This window comes from Octopus sinensis, linkage group LG20, assembly GCF_006345805.1.
Source record: "Octopus sinensis linkage group LG20, ASM634580v1, whole genome shotgun sequence".
NCBI classification, from domain to species: Eukaryota; Metazoa; Mollusca; class Cephalopoda; order Octopoda; family Octopodidae; genus Octopus; species Octopus sinensis.
The window spans coordinates 20,026,517-20,045,821 of record NC_043016.1 but is presented as its reverse complement, the minus strand read 5'-3'; the positions used below and the strand labels follow the sequence as shown (position 1 = coordinate 20,045,821).

Genomic DNA, 19,305 nt, shown 5'->3' with positions numbered 1-19,305 from the left:
TAGTGGGTGCTTTTTACGTGCCACCTGCACAGGTGCCAGGCGAGGCTGGCAACAGCCACGGTCGGATTGGTGTATTTTATGTGCCACCGGCACGGAAGCCAGTCGAGGCGGCGCTGGCATCGGCCACGAGTCGGATAGTGCTTTTTACGTACCACCAGACCAGGGATCCTGGCTGGTTCAATTCAATTTCGCTTACCCCAACATGTCTTCGCAAGCAACGTGCCTGTCGTACGGTCGGATTGGTGTATTTTACATGCCACCGGCACGGAAGCCAGTGGAGGCAGCGCTGGCATCGGCCACGAGTCGGATAGTGCTTTTTACGTACCACCATATATATATATATATACACACACACAGGTGGGAACATAAGTGCAAAGCAAAGTGGAAAAGACAGTACTCAAATACCAAAGGTAGAGTAATATGCTTTTATTAAAGCAGCAAAATTATCATAGATCTGTTACTCAGTGATAACAGTTTTGTGATAATTTTGCAGTTTTAATAGAAGCATGTATGTATGTATGTATGTATGTATGTGTGTGTATGTGTGCATGTATGTATGTATGTATGTATGTGTGTGTATGTATGTATGTATGTATGTATGTACATACATATACACGTGGTAACTGTGATAGATTTTAATATTGTTTAAATTACAAATATTTAAGTAAAATTTATTAAGAATAAAGACAAATAATGTTTTGAAAAACAATATATTTCTGCTTAATAAAATAAAAGGGTTCCTTTATATGCCAAGTTAAGCATGAAGGGTTTTTTGGGAGAGAGAAAAACTTCAATAAATGTTCTGGCAGTTAAGTACTATGTAAATATCCTAATATTCAAATATCTATTGTCTTTGTATTTGTTTTGTAAAATTCCTGATGTAAAATCCTGTGTTGGAACAGATATTGTTATGAGCAGAATTAGATAAGTTGAAATATGTTTGTCACATATTTCGACAGCTAAAAGGCAAACACACTGCAATTAACATGGAGAATAAATCTCTTTTATGGTAAAAAAAAAGGTGTTAAAAACACCCGGTTTGTTCAGTGTCGCCATCTATTAGTAATCCCAGACATCGACACTTCAAGCTACTTGGTTCTCGTCAATGAAAGGCAATTCTGAATGAAGTTGTAAAGCTTTAGATGTAATTCAGTCAGCATGTTGACTGATTTGCACTAGTAGATCACCGGACTGAGGTAAATAACTTCCCTAATTCTGCTCATACTTACACACTGCTTAGCACTGACACTTCATTAGATATTATTATATTTCAAGATGGACATTTTTTTTTTGTCAAATAAACACACACTATATATTCATTCTTCACTTCAGATTTATTTTATTTTATGTCCTTTGGCTGGAAATCTTTCGTCACACCTCCTGTGACCTCTTCAGCGTCTCTCCATCCAATGTGTCTCCTCCTGTTCTGTCTACTCCATTTTGTCTTCCTAGAAAAGCCAAATGGACTAAACAGGACAGGAGGAGGTGTATGCGATGGAGAGGTACTGAAGCAGTCACATGTGAGAAGAAAACATGTGCGATGGAGAATCGCTGAAGAGGTCACTGGATGGAGAGCCACTTGGAAAGGCCAAATGGACTAAACAGGACAGGAGGAAACATGTGAGATGGATAGTTGCTGAAGATGTCACAGGACAATGGGAGACACATGAAATAGAGAGTCACTGAAGAGATCACAGGAAAAGAGGAGACATGTTGAATGAAGTCTCTGAAGAGGTCATATGACAGGAGGGAACATGAAGGATGGAGAGTCAGACTAAATGGGACAGAAGACATGTGGGAGCAAAAGTTGCTGAAGGGGTCACAGGACCAGAGGAGACATGTGGTATGGAGAGTTGCTTAGAAAGACAAAGTGGAGTAAACAGGACAGGGAGAGCCATGGGGGATGGAGAGTCGTTGAAAAAGTCACAAGGCAATAAAAGACACGTGGGACGGAAAGTTACTTAGACCAAATGGACTAAACAGGACAGGAGGGGACACATGGGATGGAAAGTCACTGAAGAGATTACAGGACAGGCAGAGACATATGTGAAGGTGAGTCACTTAGAAAGACAAAATGGACTGAACATGACAGGAGGGGATACATGGAATGGTGAGTTGCTGAAGTGGTCACAGGACAGGAGGGGATACATGGAATGGAGAGTCGCTGTAGAGGTCACGGGACAGGAGGTAACATGGGGCATGGAGAGTCATTTAGAAAGACAAAATAGACTAAACAGGAGAGGGGGAGACACATGGAATGGAGAATCACTGAAGAGGTCACAGGAAAAGAGGAGACACATGGAATGGAGAGTCATTGAAGAGGTTATAGGTTGAGTGATGAAAGGTTTCCAGACAAAAAAATTTTAAATAAGAACAATAATAAAATAAACCTGAAATGAAGCAAAATACATAGTATGTGTGTGTTTATTTGGCCAAAAGAAAAATGACTATCCTGAAATATAACAACAAATATCTATCCTAATTTGCAAAAATTAAAGTTAGGAAAAACAAACTATTTACAACTTTGCTAGCAAAAAAAAAAATGTATAAAAAAAAACTAATTGTTCACCACAGTTCTATTCTCAAATGCTGTTGTCCAAAGAATCTAAATGCTCTCTCTAAATATATTTGATGATCAAATAGCAGGTGTGCACAGTTATTACAACTTACAAAGAATTAGCTTAATTACAGCAAAAATGAAATAAAAAGGTAGTTTATAGTTTTTACAAGAGTCTAAATTGTTCTATGAAATCTTTAAATTTGTGTTCAGTTATCAAATATCTAATGCACACCAGAAATAGTTATACAACTTACAAATTATAGGATTCTTCATAGTAAGTTAAGAAAAAAGTCCATTTGCAGTTTTTATGGTAGAAAGTGATGTTCTCTTGATTTCTCAGGTTTAACAGTATTGGTGACAAAGACCAAGTCTTCTCCAAATATACGAACCTAGAAAGAAAAAAAATCCTTTCATCATCTGACACAAGATCCCCTCCTCCAATGCTTCTGCCTCTCTCAAAGAATTTTTGTCTTGTGAGTTACTTGATGACCCTGCCAGTGCTGGTGCCATGTAAAACGCATCCAGTCCACTCTGTAAAGTGGTTGGAATTTAGAAGGGTATCCAGCTGTAAAAACCATGCCAAAACTGACCTCACCTGTACTTGTGCACATAAAATGCACTCAGCCCATTCTGTGGAGTGGTTGGTGTTAGGAAGGGCATCCAGCCATAAAAACCATACTAAAACAGACAGTGAAGCCTGGTGCAGGCTCCTGCCTGGCCAGCTCCTGTCAAACTGTCCAACCCATGCCAGCATGGAAGGTGGACATTAAATGATGATGATGAGATTAAATACAAACCTTTTAAAAAAAAAGTATGCTGTGAATAAGAAATGTAGAAACAGTACACAAGTAAGCTAACACAGGAACATCTTTAGGCATGCTCAACCATCTCGAAATAGTAGCTAAATGTCCTTCAAATAACACGCTACCATTTAGAAATAGAACACATTAGATTATGGTTTCAAATTTTGTCACAAGACCAGCAATTTTTGGAAGATTGGGTAAGTTGATTATGTCAATACCAGTGTTCAACTGATATTTATTTTATTAACCCATGAAAGGAAGAAAGACAAAGTTGAACTTGCTGGAATTTGAACTTAGAGCATAATGAGTCAAAAGGAATGCCACAGAGTATTTTGTGCAACACTCTTACAGTTCAACTACTTGGTTATGGTTGGAATGTACCTTTTAATTGTAGGACAGCTCATATATCTCAATAATCAAAAACAAAAACTTAATAAAAATTTTTTTAAAATTAATAAAGGACTCACTAACAATTGTTAAAGAATTCAGTGATGATATCAGAATGCAATTTGGCCTCGATAAATGTGCAAAAGCTACCTTTATCAAAGGAAAAATGACAGAAACATCTAACGTTAACCTTGACCAGCAGAATGTCATAAAAGAGTTAGACCCAGCGGAGAGCTACCAGTAGCTAGGGGTAATTGAAAGGGACAGAATAAGGCATTCAATGATGAAGGAAAGGATCAGGAGAGAATGTTATTGCAGAGTAAGATCAATACTCAAGACAGAGCTGAATGCGAGAAACAGGATCGAAGCGATCAATGCTTTAGCCATACCAGTTGTGACTTACAGTTTTAATATCATTAACTGGTCAATTACTGAAATATGTAATCTTGACAGAAAAATACAAAAACTGTTGACAATGCATAGAATGTACCACTCTAAGGCAGATATAGAACGACTTTATCTGCCAAGAAAAGAGGGAGGATGTGAACTTTTACAACTGACAATAACAATGATGATGGCTACAATTGGCCTAGACACCTACCTGAAAAACTATGAGGACTGGATGTTAAAACTTGTCTCAAAACATGAAAACAAGAAAGCATCATACTCAGTAACAAAACAGGCAAAGAAATATCTAAATGAATTCCGAATACAACAAATTTCGGAATTAGACATACAAGAAACAAGGACAGAAAAAGCTAAACACATGAAAACCTGTGCTAAAACTGCTGCCTTAGATATTCTGATTGATAAATGGCAAGAAAAACCTCTCAATGGCAAATACCCAAAGAGAGCGAATAATGCAGATGTTGACAAAGCCTTGACCCATCGATGGATAATGGCCGCTGGCTTAAAATCTGAAACAGAAGGGTTTATCATAGTAGCTCAAGATCAATGCCTACCTACAAGGAACTACCAGGCCAACATATTAAAGAACGGCAGTAGCCCAACATGTCATGTATGTCAACAACAAAATGAAACCATTGATCATGTTGTCTCCAAGTGCAGTCTTCTTGCACCTACAGAGTATCTCAACAGGCATGATAGAGCTGCACAATATATTCACTGGGTAATTTGCAAAAATTGGAAGAGGGAAAAAAATAAAACAAATCTCCTCTGATGTGTTGGTGTCCTCTGACATCTGAAGAACCAAAACAAACCTTGACATCATAATCTCTCAACACTGGATGTTCCTGTGGACTTACATCTTTTCCGTGTCACACCCTTATCAATAGTTGTAAGTTTCTTTGTTGCTGATAAATCAAATTAATGAACATAGAATACAATTACACATATTACAACTAATGAATATAAGAAGAGTTAAAAATTGTTTGGTATGTGACACAGCACCTTTTTTTATGTGCTCACTCTCCCTAAATGTAGAACCTGGCTATACCTCTGTCAGGGGCCTTACTACTTTATATTTTAACATGTTTAATACTTACACTGTTTAGTTCTTCAAATGAGTTCTGCTCAGTACTTAATGTTGGTATTATGTTTTGGTAGTTTAGCATTACATTGTACAAATTATGAGCAGCCCTGCAATTAGATTTATTAATGTTGATATAAAACTGATTCATTCAAATGGGGCACAGTATATAGTGGAATTTCTTTTATTTTATTGAATTGGTCCAGTGGAAGGGGCAAGACCTGTAGGCAGCCACTTCAGGCTTTCTGCTACCAGTGGGATCAATGGAGTTAATGTTCTTTTTGAACTTTAATTCAAGTTTATTGCAGAAGATAACAAAAACTTTTTTTAAATAAACTTTCGACTACAGGTTGTCCAATGTGCCATGTAGTGGGATTGACCCCCAAAAATACATGGTTGAGAAGCAAACCTGACCACACAGCCATGCCTGCATCCACTAGAAAAAAATGTTTTCTCATTCATTTTCTTCATGCTTTGTTTAAAATGTACAGAAGACATAATAATGGTGACAAGAATATTACAGTGCTGACAATAACATACAAGTGGATAAGGATCCACATTATAACAATATTCTGAGACCCCCTTCGGTCATGAATGACCATGGGATTGCACCGAGAAAGTTACCCTCCCAGGCACAAGTCCGAGCAAGGTTGTTTATGGAAGACCAGCAGTCACCCATGCATACCGGCCTCCCCTCTCCACACCACCAGTGTTATCCAAGGGAAAGGCAAAAGGGGCCGATATAGCTTGGCACCTGTGACGTCGCAACTTATTTCTACAGCCGAGTGAACTGGAGCAATGTGAAATAAAGTATCTTGCTCAAGAACACAACATGCAGCCCAGTTCGGGATTCGAGCTCACAACCTTACGATCGTAAGCTCAACGCTCTAACCACTGAGCCATGTGCCAATATAACAATATAAAAGGCAGTATATTTGTGAGTAGGCTAAAGTGCATGACAGTGAAGATGAGTGAGGAGATATTAGACTAGCTCATTTTGAAGACAAATATAAATGTAAATTCCTAGTTATCCAAAAGGGCTCCTTTAAGAGCTCACATTTAAGAGGTATTGAGTGGAAAAAGGAAATCTGTACATTATTGGATACATATGTACATAATCAATATGTTTATGTGCCAGGGAGAAGTATTCTTGATACTCTCTATCTATTAAGGCAACTGCAGGAGGAGTATTTCACAAAAAAAGCAAACCCCTGTACTCAGGGTGCCTCACTCTTTCATTTGGTGGTGGCTGCAGAAACTAGACATAGATGAATGACTAGTGAAAGCTGTTCAAATCATGTACAGGGATGCTGTCAGTAAGGTGAGAGAGTCAGAAATAAGTACAGAGATAAATTTGATGAGCAGGAAGGAGTTCACCAGGGTTCACTTATCAGGACCGTCTTATCATAGTCCTCCAGGCCATAATGGAGGAATTTAAGGCTGGTTGCCCATGGAAATTCCTTAGCGCTGATGACCTTGTTCTTATAGCTGATGCAGTAAGATTTAGAAATTAAATTCCAGGTGTGGAAGCAAAATCTAGAATCAAACAGTTAAACAAGCAGAGTTAATTGCAACAGTTATATTAGCAAAAGCCAAATTTCTGGTGAATAGGAAAACTGACAGAACGTTAAACCCTTCAGGTTAACTGGCCCTCACTATGTAGAAAAGGTGTTGGTAGAAATTCCATAGTGTACTCAGTGCAAATTATGGGCACATAAGAGGTGCAATGGAATCACAAGAAGGTTAACAGAGGAAGTAGAATTTATGTAAGATAGATGTGCAGAAGCAATACTCAATGAAGATACAGAGGAATAGATTTCCTCAAATACTTAGGAGGATCCTTAGAAGTAGTGGATAGTTTCTGCTATCTAAGGGACTTAATTAACGGTGGAGGAGGATGTTATGTAAGTATAGTTGATTGAATAAGAACTATTACCTCTGATGGTAACAAAAGGTTTCTCTCTTAGAGCAATAGGTAGATTATATGATGCTTGTGTATGAACAGCTATTTTACCTTGTAGTGAAATGTGGGCCATGAATGCAGAGGACATGCAGAGGCTTGAAAGAAATGAAGCAAGCATGCTTTGCTGGATGTGCAAATGTGTTGAAAGAAAAACTGTGTATGTGGTGTGCAAGGGAGAAGACTGTGTTGGTAGTCTTGTGTGATGAAAGTGTCAACATCATACAAGCAGAGTACTTCGTTTCTGATCCTCCATGGAAACATGTCTGGGCAAGGTGAAATATTACCTAGCTTGAAAGCAGGTGAGGATTAGCAACAAGAAGGCAACCTCCTGCCATAGACAATTTGCCTCAATGAAATCTGTCTGATTTATGCAAGCATGGAAAAGTGGATGGTAAAATGATAACAATGATTAGGACAATATATGACTTAGCACTGATGCTGGTGCCCTGTAAGAAGCACTAGTGCTGGTGTCACATAAAAAGCACCGGTGCCATATAAAATGTACTGGTGCTGGGGCCATGTAAAAATCACTCAGTACACTCTATAGAGTGGTTGGCATTAGGAAGGGCATCTAGCTGTAGAAACAATGTCAAAATAGACTATGTGACCTGATGTGGCCCCTAGCCTTGTCAGGTCCTGTCAACCATCCAACTCATGGAAAATGGACGTTAAATTATGATGATGATGATGTTGTATGAGCACCAACCTATGAAAGCAGACTCAGACTATAATGACCCATCCAAGCCATGCTAGCATGGGAAACAGATGTAAAATGACGGTGGTCGTGGTGGTGGAAGTGGTGGTGATGATGATGATGATAATGATGACAGTGGTGGTGGTGGTGGTGGTGGTGGTGATGACAACAACGATGTTGATGACAATGATAGTATACTTAAACACACATTCGGATTTGTCCGGACTTTAGAGCTTTTACGCTTGCTGTGTTGTGTACATGGCTATACACAGAATCTAACTGGATGCGTCTGCTGCGCGTAGTTTCATACTTGACCTGAAGGTTACTTAGCTGGTTGTTGTGTGCAAGGATTTCATTGCATTTTTCCTGAATTGGATTAAGGCAGAAAGTTAGCAAAATAAGAAACAATAACAATAACAACAGTAGTAATATTATTAGCATTATTTTTATCAATAATAATAATAATGATGATGATGATGATGATCCTGGCTGAAGAAAGGAACTCAGAAAAAAGAGTCTTAGTGCATAAGACCAAATTTTGGCCACAAATTGTAGGGTCAACCTTAGGAACGAACAAGTGTCTCCATCTGTACGACATTTGTAATAGAGTAGACAAAACCCATATTGTCCATATCGCAAACAAATGCCCTAGACTCGCCTAAAACCACTACAAGTCATGGTGACATGATTAGGTAATAAAAGTGCTACATTGAAAACTGTGTGAAAAGTGGGAGTTAAAGAGAAGCAAGGCATTGGTTTGAGCACAAACCAGGGAGTGACGGTGTCGGAGACTAGCAAAATCCTCATCAGATGCTAGAGCATAACAGGCTGGACCTAGTGGTGGTGGACAAGATGCACCACAGGTGCCATATAGTTGATGCTGTGTGCCTCTTTGACCCACAAATGGTCAAGAAGAAAGGCATAAAAATAAATATATACACTCAGCAGCTATTTGTTATTTAGCAATATCAAGGGAAATAATAAACATAATAATAATAATTTTTCTGAAATGGACAAATACTGAACCAAAGGACTTGGAAGAACCAGGGAGCTTCTTACAAATCACAACACACACCACCCTAAACATAGTACCAACAAATTCTACCTACATAGAAAGGAAGAAGACAGAGGATTACTAAACGTAGAAGACGCTGTTTGTTAGTACTGCATTATTAAAATATTATGTTCTGCAAAGTGAAGAAAGAATACTGTTGGCAGCTAGAGATATCCAAAACATTACTGTAACAATAGGAGAATTCAAGAATGGAAGGACGAATAATAGTGCAAGCAGATGTAAAGAAATAAAATTACATAGCTAATTCATGCCCCAAATCAAGGATATTGGAAGTAAAGAACAACTGTTATAGCTGACAGATTGAAACTTAAAGCAAGACACCAGACTGCTAATTATAACTACACAACAACAAGCCATTAAGAAGACTTTGATAAAGACAAAGATTGATGTAACAGTCAGAGGGCAAATGCAGAATTTGCAAAAAAGGACATGAAAGTTTTAACCATCTCTTGAGTGAATGCAGTAAGCTAGCAAACAAAATGTAGAAGTGAAAGAATGACTGAGTATCTAAAAGGAGTGTGGTGGGATGTCATCTGAGTGTGTACATTCAAAGTACCAAAACAAAAATGGTATGAATATGAGCTAGAGGCTGTGAAGAGGATACTAATTACAGGATTTTTATTGTAGTTTCTCATAATGTGTGACCACACTATTGAAGCAAGAAGAATAGATATGATTATAGTAAACAAAATAAACAAACAGTATAAGGGCATTGACTTTGCAGTACCACATAATAATAGAGTGGATACAAAAGAAATGGGAAAAAATTGAGAAATACCAGAATCTAGCCAGAAAGTTGAAGAGCTGAAGAAGAGCTGAAGAGAGTAAGATAACTATTATTTGTGATAATTGGTGTATTTGGCACAACCTTCAAAATGCTATGTAAGAGGGTGAAAGCATTCAAATTGAGACATGCATTGTCAACCTGCAGAAAAGTGCAATCCTGTGTTATTCAAGGATCCTAAGAAAGATTCTTGAAAATGAATGTAGCATGTAATAGCTTTAATAAAAACAAAATAATTTCTTATATAAAAAGAAAGCCAGAAATATTATGGGGGGAGGCATAGAAGTCAATTACAATCTTTATTTTATGTAGCTCCTTCCTCTCCTGGAATGATAAAGGCAAAATTGACTTTGGCAGGATTCAAAGTCGGATTGCAAAAGCTCATAACAAAATGCTGTAAAAATGCAGCAACAACAACATTCTTTTCTACTCTAGGCACAAGGCCCGAAATTTTTGGGGGAAGGGGCCAGTCAATTAGATTGATCCCAGTATACAACTGGTACTTAATTTATCAATCCCGAAAGGATGTAAAGCCAAGTCGACCTTGGCAGAATTTAAACTCAGAACATAGACAGATAAAACACCTATTTATTTACTACCCACAAGGGGCTAAACATAGAGGGGACAAACAAGGACAGACAAATGGATTAAGTCGATTACATCGACCCCAGTGCGTGACTGGTACTTAATTTATCGACCCCGAAAGGATGGAAGGCAAAGTCGACTTCGGCAGAATTTGAACTCACTACATAATAGCAGACGAAATACCGCTAAGCATTTCACCCAGCATGCTAACAACTCTGCCAGCTTGCCACCATAGACAGATAAAATGCCGTTAAGCATTTCACCCAGCATGCTAACATTTCTGCCAGCCCACCACCTTGCAGCAACAACAACGACATCAAAAACAACAGCACCTACAACAGCAGCAGCAGCAGTGGAATACCCAAATCAATAATCTCAACAAAGACAACAAAAACAATATCAACAATGGCAATAGCAGAACAAGACCAAAAACAGAATTTCCAGGAACAGCAATAAGAACATAAACGAAAATTCCAAGCCTTCTCTAATTCACATTGCAAGTTCCTTCTTCCTACCTACACAACAGGCCTTATGCATGACCATCTACAGTGCCATTGATTACCTTTCTAGATACACATCTCTTCTTCTACATCTTGGAGAGACATTGAGTCTCCAGTCATAAAGAATTGGCCCCACTAGGAAGTTGAGCATTCTACAAAAAACAAACAAACCTAAAAGTCTATGGGAAGTGACCCATTTGCTTTAATAGCTGAAAGAAAATATGGACTTGGCAAGACAGAGTACATGCAACCTATTTAAGACAGAGTACAGGCAACCAATTTAAGACAGAGTACAGGCAACCTATTTAAGACAGAGTACAGGCAACCAATTTAAGACAGAGTACAGGCAACCTATTTAAGACAGAGTACAGGCAACCTATTTAAGACAGAGTACAGGCAACCTATTTAAGACAGAGTACAGGCAACCTATTTAACCCTTTCATTACTATATTTATTTTGAGATGCACTTTAAATATAAAAATATTATTTTGAGATGCACTTTAAATATAACTTTAAATATAACAAAGAATTTAGCAAAATTGTGACTAAGGTTTGGTGGAAGATTTTAATTCAAAACTTATTAAAACAAAACGTTTGTACTACAGAGCCAGAAGCAGTTTCAGCCAGGTTGGTAATGAAAGTGTTAAGAGAACAGTAACTCCAAAATAAAAAATAATACAATTACTACTTTAGCATTTAGATTGGCGATATCTGACCCAAATATTCTGCCTGTTTTAAACTCAAACTGGTGAGATCCAGCCTTTCACACCGACCTTAGAATGTCATTTTAAAAATAAACAACCACATCACTGAAATCTTATTGCTACAAGATAGTGCATGATTTATTCAAAACAATGTGAATTAATTAACATTACATTTGACATTACATTTGGCTAAAGAGCCAATCTTGCTGTAGACAGTAATTCTAGTGCCTGTGGAATAATAAAATCCAGTTTCCAAGTTATAGGATCGTTATCAAGAGGAAGGACATCTAACTATAAAGATTTTGGAAAAGAAAAAAAAAAAACAACAAGACAATGACAGGATTCTCAAATCAACGATAACATGGACAAACAGATGTACAAAAATAACACTGACGCTGATGACAACACTTTGGAGAAATAAAGTTGAAGAACTCACTTCAGTGACACTATGAATCTTTAGTTTAATAGCTTCAATTAAGTCTTGATGTTTTCTTTCAGTGTCAAGTAAATCCTGAAAAAAAAACCCACAAAAAAACAATATCACCATATCATTGACATATGTTTCGATTGATGCATTAAAATTAATCCAAGAGGAAGAATAATGTGGAATAATGTATCAATCTCATCAGGGAGAATATTATAAACAACAGTGGTCATTAATAAGCCATTTTTACAGATGTAAGAAAATATTATATATATGTGCGTGTGTGTATATATATATATATATAACACAATAATTTCCCTTTATATAACGGTATTTTTTCATAGCGTTTTTCAGATGGCTAGATAACCGAAGAGATGGTGTTGTGGATTTCCACTTCGGCATCTGAAACTCAGAGTTTTATCTTGACTATTGAGTAAATGTAACATATTATTTTATAGATAAATTTCCTCTATTTACATAATATTGAGGTCTCTTTCTTTCTTTTGTTATCTTACCGCTTTTGCCAATATATATATATATATATGTGTGTGTGTGTGTGTGTGTGTATGTATATATATATGTATATACATATATATATATATACACACACATATAATATATATATATATATACACATGTATATATCTATCTATATATATCTATCTATATATATACATACATATATATCTATATATATATACATATATATATATATATAGTGGTTGAATTCTTGAGACATCTCTTTTCAATATATTGTTTATGATATTTGCATAGGTGATATTCTAAACAGCAGTAGTAGTAAAGTAAGGAAGGAGGTGGCAGAGAGGAAGAGGAGGAGGAGAAGGAGAAGGAGAAGAAGAAGAAGAAGAAAAAAAGAAGAGAAGAAGAAGAAGAAGAAGAAGAAGAGAAGAAGAAGAAGAAGAAGAAGAAGAAGAAGAAGAAGAAGAAGGGGAAAGAGAAGGGAGAATAATAAAGGATGCAGGTGGTATGATAGTAGTAATATATATATATATATATATATATATATATATATATATATATATATATATTAGCTGAAAAGCCCATCATTACCAGGCAATTTTTACAATATAATATCTTATATAAATTTTTATTTAATGTCAGAACCTGTCTTCCCCGACTGATAGGCCTCTTGATCAGGACAGATTTGTGCAGTTTTCTGCCAAAAAACTTTGTTGAGGATTTTCTTCCTTTTAAAATTATTTACATATCTGTTCACCCGTTTCACATAACTTTATTCATTAAAACTTGAGAAGTTCTTACAACTTTGGTTGTTGTAATGCTTTGCTTTCATTTGTTTAATAAAAATTCCTTCTCCTAATGATTTTGCTTTCATTTTGTGATAGACAGCTATCATGCAGAAAATGCCAGCTATCATGTAGAAAATGCCAGCTTCCAAATCCTGTTTTCTGATAAGGTAAAATTCAATTAAAATTTAAACCTCAGTAACATTTTTCTGCAAGTTTTCTGGAACAAATAAATAACAAAATCAGATTTAATGTGGAAATTTATTTCGATATACTAAATTTGGATACTCATTTACAAATGTACAGACAGGTAATCACAAATTTAAAATGTATAGCAGACATGTATGTATGCGTGTACATATGTATGCATGTATATATGTATATCTATGTATGTGTGCGTGTGTATGTGTGTGTGTCTGTGTGTGAGTGTTTCTTTGAGATGGACAGCAGAAAAGCCACTGATTCCTCTTTCTTTAAAGCTATGTATTCCTCCCATCCACCTGTGTGTGTGTACACAGCATCGCATGTATATGACAGCTATATTAATGTTACTATCCCATTGCCACCGATGTTCTCGCCTTCACTGATATAAGTCATTCTCACTCTCTTACTGTCTTTCCCTCACATTAATACTTTTTTGCAACCTTCTCATTTTATCATATAATTCACCCAATGTCCCTGGGAGGTACATTACTGATCTTTATTGAAATCCAAATTAGCCTATTATTGAACTGGATGTTGGTGTAACATGTATGCAAAGTTTCGTGAATATTGGTTTGCTGGTTTAGGCACCAAGATGGTAACAGATAGACTGACAAAAATTCCCATTTATCTGTATATATATATATAAGGCATTCATTTGGCTCGTTCCCAGTGACCATCTTTATGGCAGTGTGTGGTTCATTATTTCTTCACTCCTGTGTACCTCTGGAGATAACTGGTGAAGTTAGAGCAGGATAAGAATCCACTGTGAGCTGCCAACTTGCAGTGTTTCTCAGCGTAAGCAAGAAGGAAGAGAGTTAATCCATTAATATACCTGCTTAAATAGTAGTTGCCAACAAGAGTCTTGCTGTGGTTTTGCATATGGCAAATGGTTGTAGACAAGATCTCACTCTTGTCTCGGACATGGTAATGGCTGCCGGCAAGATCTCGTACAAAATCACACAGGCTTCTTTTGTCATGCTACACAGCCAAACAACAACAGCATCAACAACTCTGCTATAAACCTATTTCTTTACTACCCACAAGGGACTAAACATAGAGGGGACAAACAAGGACAGACAAACGGATTAAGTCGATTATATCGACCCCAGTGCGTAACTGGTGCTTAATTTATCAACCCCGAAAGAATGAAAGACAAAGTCGACCTCGGTGGAATTTGAACTCAGAACAAAAGCATTTCGCCCAGTGCGCTAACGTTTCTGCCAGCTCGCCACCTTTTTCGCCCTATAAACCTGCAATAAATAGTTTTCTTTCTTCAAAATGTCTTATAGTAAAATTCAATAAAGAGAACTATATCTTACAGTATATGTTGAAATTAAGGTATCGTATCTTGCAATAATATCTCTGATCTCATGGAATTCATCACAAGAATTTAAGACTTTTTGCATGAATAAGCAAAATTTGTGATAGACTTTCTGCTTCTTTTTCAGTTGGTTATTTACAATGAGCAGATTTCGTAAATCATCTTGAAATCTTAAAAAGAGAAATGGAAATAAATAAAACAAGTAATATAAATATAACAAAAAAATACAACAATGAAAAAGCAAAATGGTTTTGAAAATGGTGGCAGTGTGGATGGTGGTGGTGGTGGGGTGTCTAACACATCAAGTCAGTCATAAGCCTACAGGGTCATTAGACAAGATCTTAGCAAGTTTCCATTATGTATAACAGAACAAGAGTACAGTATTCCTGTTTGAACAGAGCAACAGCCTGTTGCTGTTACTGTTAATCATTTCACTGGTCTGCATTTGGGAATATTTTATTTTTATTTTTATTCATGGATATGATCTCACATATTCCTGAGTTGCTGATTTCAGATATCTAAACTATTTTGCTCTATCACATAAGGTTTTTACTATAAAATATAAATTAATGATTATAAAAATTTTGAATTTTTAACAAATTATTACTTTATTAAATGAAGCAAGTATATTCTGTTAGTTTCAAGTTATTCTGTTATTCCAAATGAACATAAAATGATTCATGTTCGTTTTGATATGAATCATGAGTCAATATCAAATCAAATGAATGTAAAAAAATTGTGTTCCAAATGGCTAGCCTACATATTGATTCAAAGAAAGGAGGACTGCCTTGAATTCCACTTGTGCTGTGCATCCAAAACATTATGTTTCAATGTCCAGCAGTAATCTGCCATCATGCTGACATTCCATTTGCCCTGGTATTGAGTTTCCATGGTGCAAATATACTGATTGAATCTTTCTCCTTGAAACTCACTGTAGTCCTTACAATTCTTGGGAAAATAATCAAGATGTGAGTGCAAAAAGTGCATCTTGACACTCATTCTTTACCCTAGTTTTTGGAAACTTGATATCAGGTCTTGGACCATTTTTTTTTTCATATTCTGGTGAGTGGTTGTTTCCCAAGAAGTTTTGGACAAGCTGCTTGAAGGAAAATCAGGCATTCACCTTGACACCTGCCAATGCTTCCTCCAAATACTTGCCTTCACTTATATGAAGAAACTTTGACTCCAGGTACTTGAAAGCAGCGCCATTCTTGTTCATGGCCTTTACAAAATTTTTCATAAACCCTAATTTGATGTGGAAGGTTGCAGCAGAATTGGTCATTGGTCAATTGGTCATCAGCAAATAAAAAGTCCAGTGTTAGAAAGGATGGTAGCTTTAATACAGAATTACAGAATGTGTGTACATGTGTGTGTTAAGGCTGCCATTGGTTTCATGTTAAGGAAAATCTCAACAATTATTCAAGCCAATGACAAAAAAATTATTGACTCCATTTTGGATTAAAACAAACTGGAGACACACACATTTTTATTTAGCTTTTAGCTTTTACTTGTTGCAGTCAGTAGACTGTGGCCATGCTGTGGCACCACCTCAGAGGAACCTAGTAATTATTCTGTTGATCTCTTTTGTGCTGAAGCACAAAGTTATGGGGACATAAACACACCAACAGCAGTTGCCAAGTGGTGGTGGGAGACAAACAGAGGCACAAAGCATTCACACACATAGAATGTTACGCCGCACGCAGGCCTATGATGCCACCATGGGTCCTCAGACAAATAGCCCGCGGTTTGCTGGCCCCGAGAAGCTCGCGTGCGACGACGCTCAGTAAATCAGAAACCCACTCTGGACAGGGAAGCAGCGAAACACAGCCAGTGGAGCCAACAACAACAACAAAAATAACACACGCAAGTGTTGCGTAGTCAAAGTAAAATTTTTTTTAACAAAACATTCAACAACTTTGGAAAGTTCTTTTTTTTCTTTCCTTAGTTCCTTAAAAAACACATTTAACATTTAACAACACAAAGTTTGTTTCTCAAAACATTTAACACAGTCCTTTTTCTTCTTAGAAGGAGGATGTTAAATGATGATGATGATATATATATATATATATATAATAATAATAAATATTAGGGAATGAATCCAAAATTACAGGGAAAAATCAGATTTAGGGTTAAATCCATTTTATAGTAAAATATTATATAATATAATTCGAGACAAAACCACTATTTTAAAACCAAACAAGGAAAGACTTAATCAATACATAAAATTTTAATATAAATTAAATAAACCGCCACTACAATGTTTCATGTCTGCTCCGACAATTTTCAGGTGGATTTTCGATCTTCTAATCAGTATCAAAATTTGATACTGATTAGAAGATCGAAAATCCACCTGAAGATTGTCGGAGCAGACATGAAACATTTGTAGTGGCGGTTTATTTAATTTATATTAAAATTTTATGTATTGATTAAGTCTTTCCTTGTTTGGTTTTAAAATAGTGGTTTTGTCTCGAATTATATTATATATATATATATATACATACATACATACATACATACATAGATACACACACACACACACATACATACATAAATACATGGTGGCTGCCCCCTCATTATCCAGTATGGCCATTGCACGAAGCTTAATCAATGCTGTTATCATGCAATGCCTGTGTAAGAAGATTTTTTGTAAAGTGAGGAAAGGCTGTGCACAGAGTCAATCCCACTCAGTAAGCAACAGCAGCCATAATCCGAAAAGAAGAACAAGTCAACATCATCGGTAACCACTGAACCGCAGGTTTTATGTTGGAGTTATCCCAGTTACCTGAGTCACCTTCTCCTAGAAGGATGCCCTAACAAAGGCTAGGAGTCCTTCACTTCCAATGGTTTAACCGCGCAATCAGGTATTCAGTCCGCTTATTTCAATGTCCCCGCACATGATACAGCCTTAAGACATTTATTGGATGGCTGTTATCTCTCAAGAGTTCCTCTGCCCTTTGATGGGTTTTGTTTTTCATCCCGCAGGGTGTCCAATAAACACCCTCCTCACCAAGCAAGCTTGGTGGGGTTGCCGGTTTAGTCGCCGACAAACCCGACCATGCAACAGGTTGTACTGGGTTACATGTTACCAGTAGCACATGAAAGTGACCTGACATAAACATACATACATACTTACTTACTTACTTATACACACAATGGACTTCTTTCAGTTTCTGTCTACCGAATCCACACTACTGAGTACACCATGGAATTCACATGACCACAAGCCCTGTGGTAGATGGTGAATCAGCTTCATGCTAGATGACGGCGTTACTATGAAAGAGACAGGGTAGGGCAGATTCCTGCAGAGGGATCTACATGGCTACTCAATAACATACTCACAGAAACACTCATGCGTGCGCACACACATACAATGGGCCACTTTCAGTTTCTGTCTGCTAAATTCACCCAAAAGGCCCGCCAGCAGCCCTTGCATTAGTATGCTTACTTTGCTATCTCTCTCATTTTGCTTCTCTTCAGTTCACGTTGGTCATTGGCTTTTTTCATTGCTCGAATTCTCTTGGAATCATTTTCCTGTAATAAATTGGACAGACGAAGAAGATATAAGACAGACGGAAAAAAAAGGAAAGATAATGATGGGGAGGGTGACTTGGATGAGCAGGAAGGAAAGCAAGGAGGAGTGGGGGAAGGTGGAGAAAAAGAAATATCTTTAACCCTTTAGCATTTAAACTGGCCATATCCGGCCAAAAGCATTCTCCCTGTTTTATGGTCAAAGTGGCCAGATCTGGCCTCTCACACCAACCGTACAATATCGTTTTAAAAATTAACAACTACCTCATCAAAATCTCATAGCGACAAGATAATGCATGATTAATTCAAAACAGATCAAATCAAATCAAAATCGATGAATTCAATGGAACACCATCCGAGTGTGGCCGTTCGCCAGCCTTGTCTGGTACCTGTGTCGGTGGCACATAAAAAAACACCATCCGAGCGTGGCCGTTCGCCAGCCTCGTCTGGCACCTGTGTCGGTGGCACCTGTGTTGGTGGCACATAAAAAACACCATCCGAGCGTGGCCGTTCGCCAGCCTCATCTGGCACCTGTGTCGGTGGCACGTAAAAAACACCATCCGAGCGTGGCCGTTCGCCAGCCTTGTCTGGCACCTGTGTCGATGGCACATAATAAACACCATCCGAGCGTGGCCGTTCGCTAGCCTCGTCTAGCACCTGTGTCGGTGGCACATAAAAAGCACCCACTACACTCACGGAGTGGTTGGCGTTAGGAAGGGCATCCAGCTGTAGAAACACTGCCAGATCTGACTGGCCTGGTGCAGCCTTCGGGCTCCCCAGACCCTAGTTGAACCGTCCAACCCATGCTAGCATGGAAAACAGACGTTAAACGATGATGATGATGATGATATCTGTGTGTAAGGGAGAGGACTGTCCTGCATTTGCCATGCAATGTGTATAGATGAGGATAGCTGTGTAAAGAAGTACTGAGCTCTAATTGAGGAGGGAATCTGTGGAAGGGGTAGACCCAGGAAGGCATGGGCACTAGTATAGCTAGAGAGTGTGCTACCTGGGGCAGC

The 19,305-nt window shown here is 37.5% G+C and overlaps 1 protein-coding gene across 1 annotated transcript in view; it reads right to left on the bottom strand.

Moving 5' to 3' along the window:
- Positions 1–694: 694 nt before the first annotated feature.
- LOC115222591 (coiled-coil domain-containing protein 42 homolog) overlaps positions 695–19,305 on the bottom strand; it is a 35,824-nt gene continuing 17,213 nt past the window's right edge. The window contains exons 4-9 of the mRNA XM_029792879.2: positions 18,204–18,289; positions 14,757–14,928; positions 11,981–12,055; positions 8,105–8,262; positions 5,256–5,349; positions 695–2,949 (exon numbers count right to left, since the gene is read on the bottom strand). Coding sequence (XP_029648739.1) covers positions 2,866–2,949; positions 5,256–5,349; positions 8,105–8,262; positions 11,981–12,055; positions 14,757–14,928; positions 18,204–18,289 — 669 coding nt within the window. The 3' untranslated portion in view covers positions 695–2,865. The remainder of the gene's footprint in view (positions 2,950–5,255; positions 5,350–8,104; positions 8,263–11,980; positions 12,056–14,756; positions 14,929–18,203; positions 18,290–19,305) is intronic.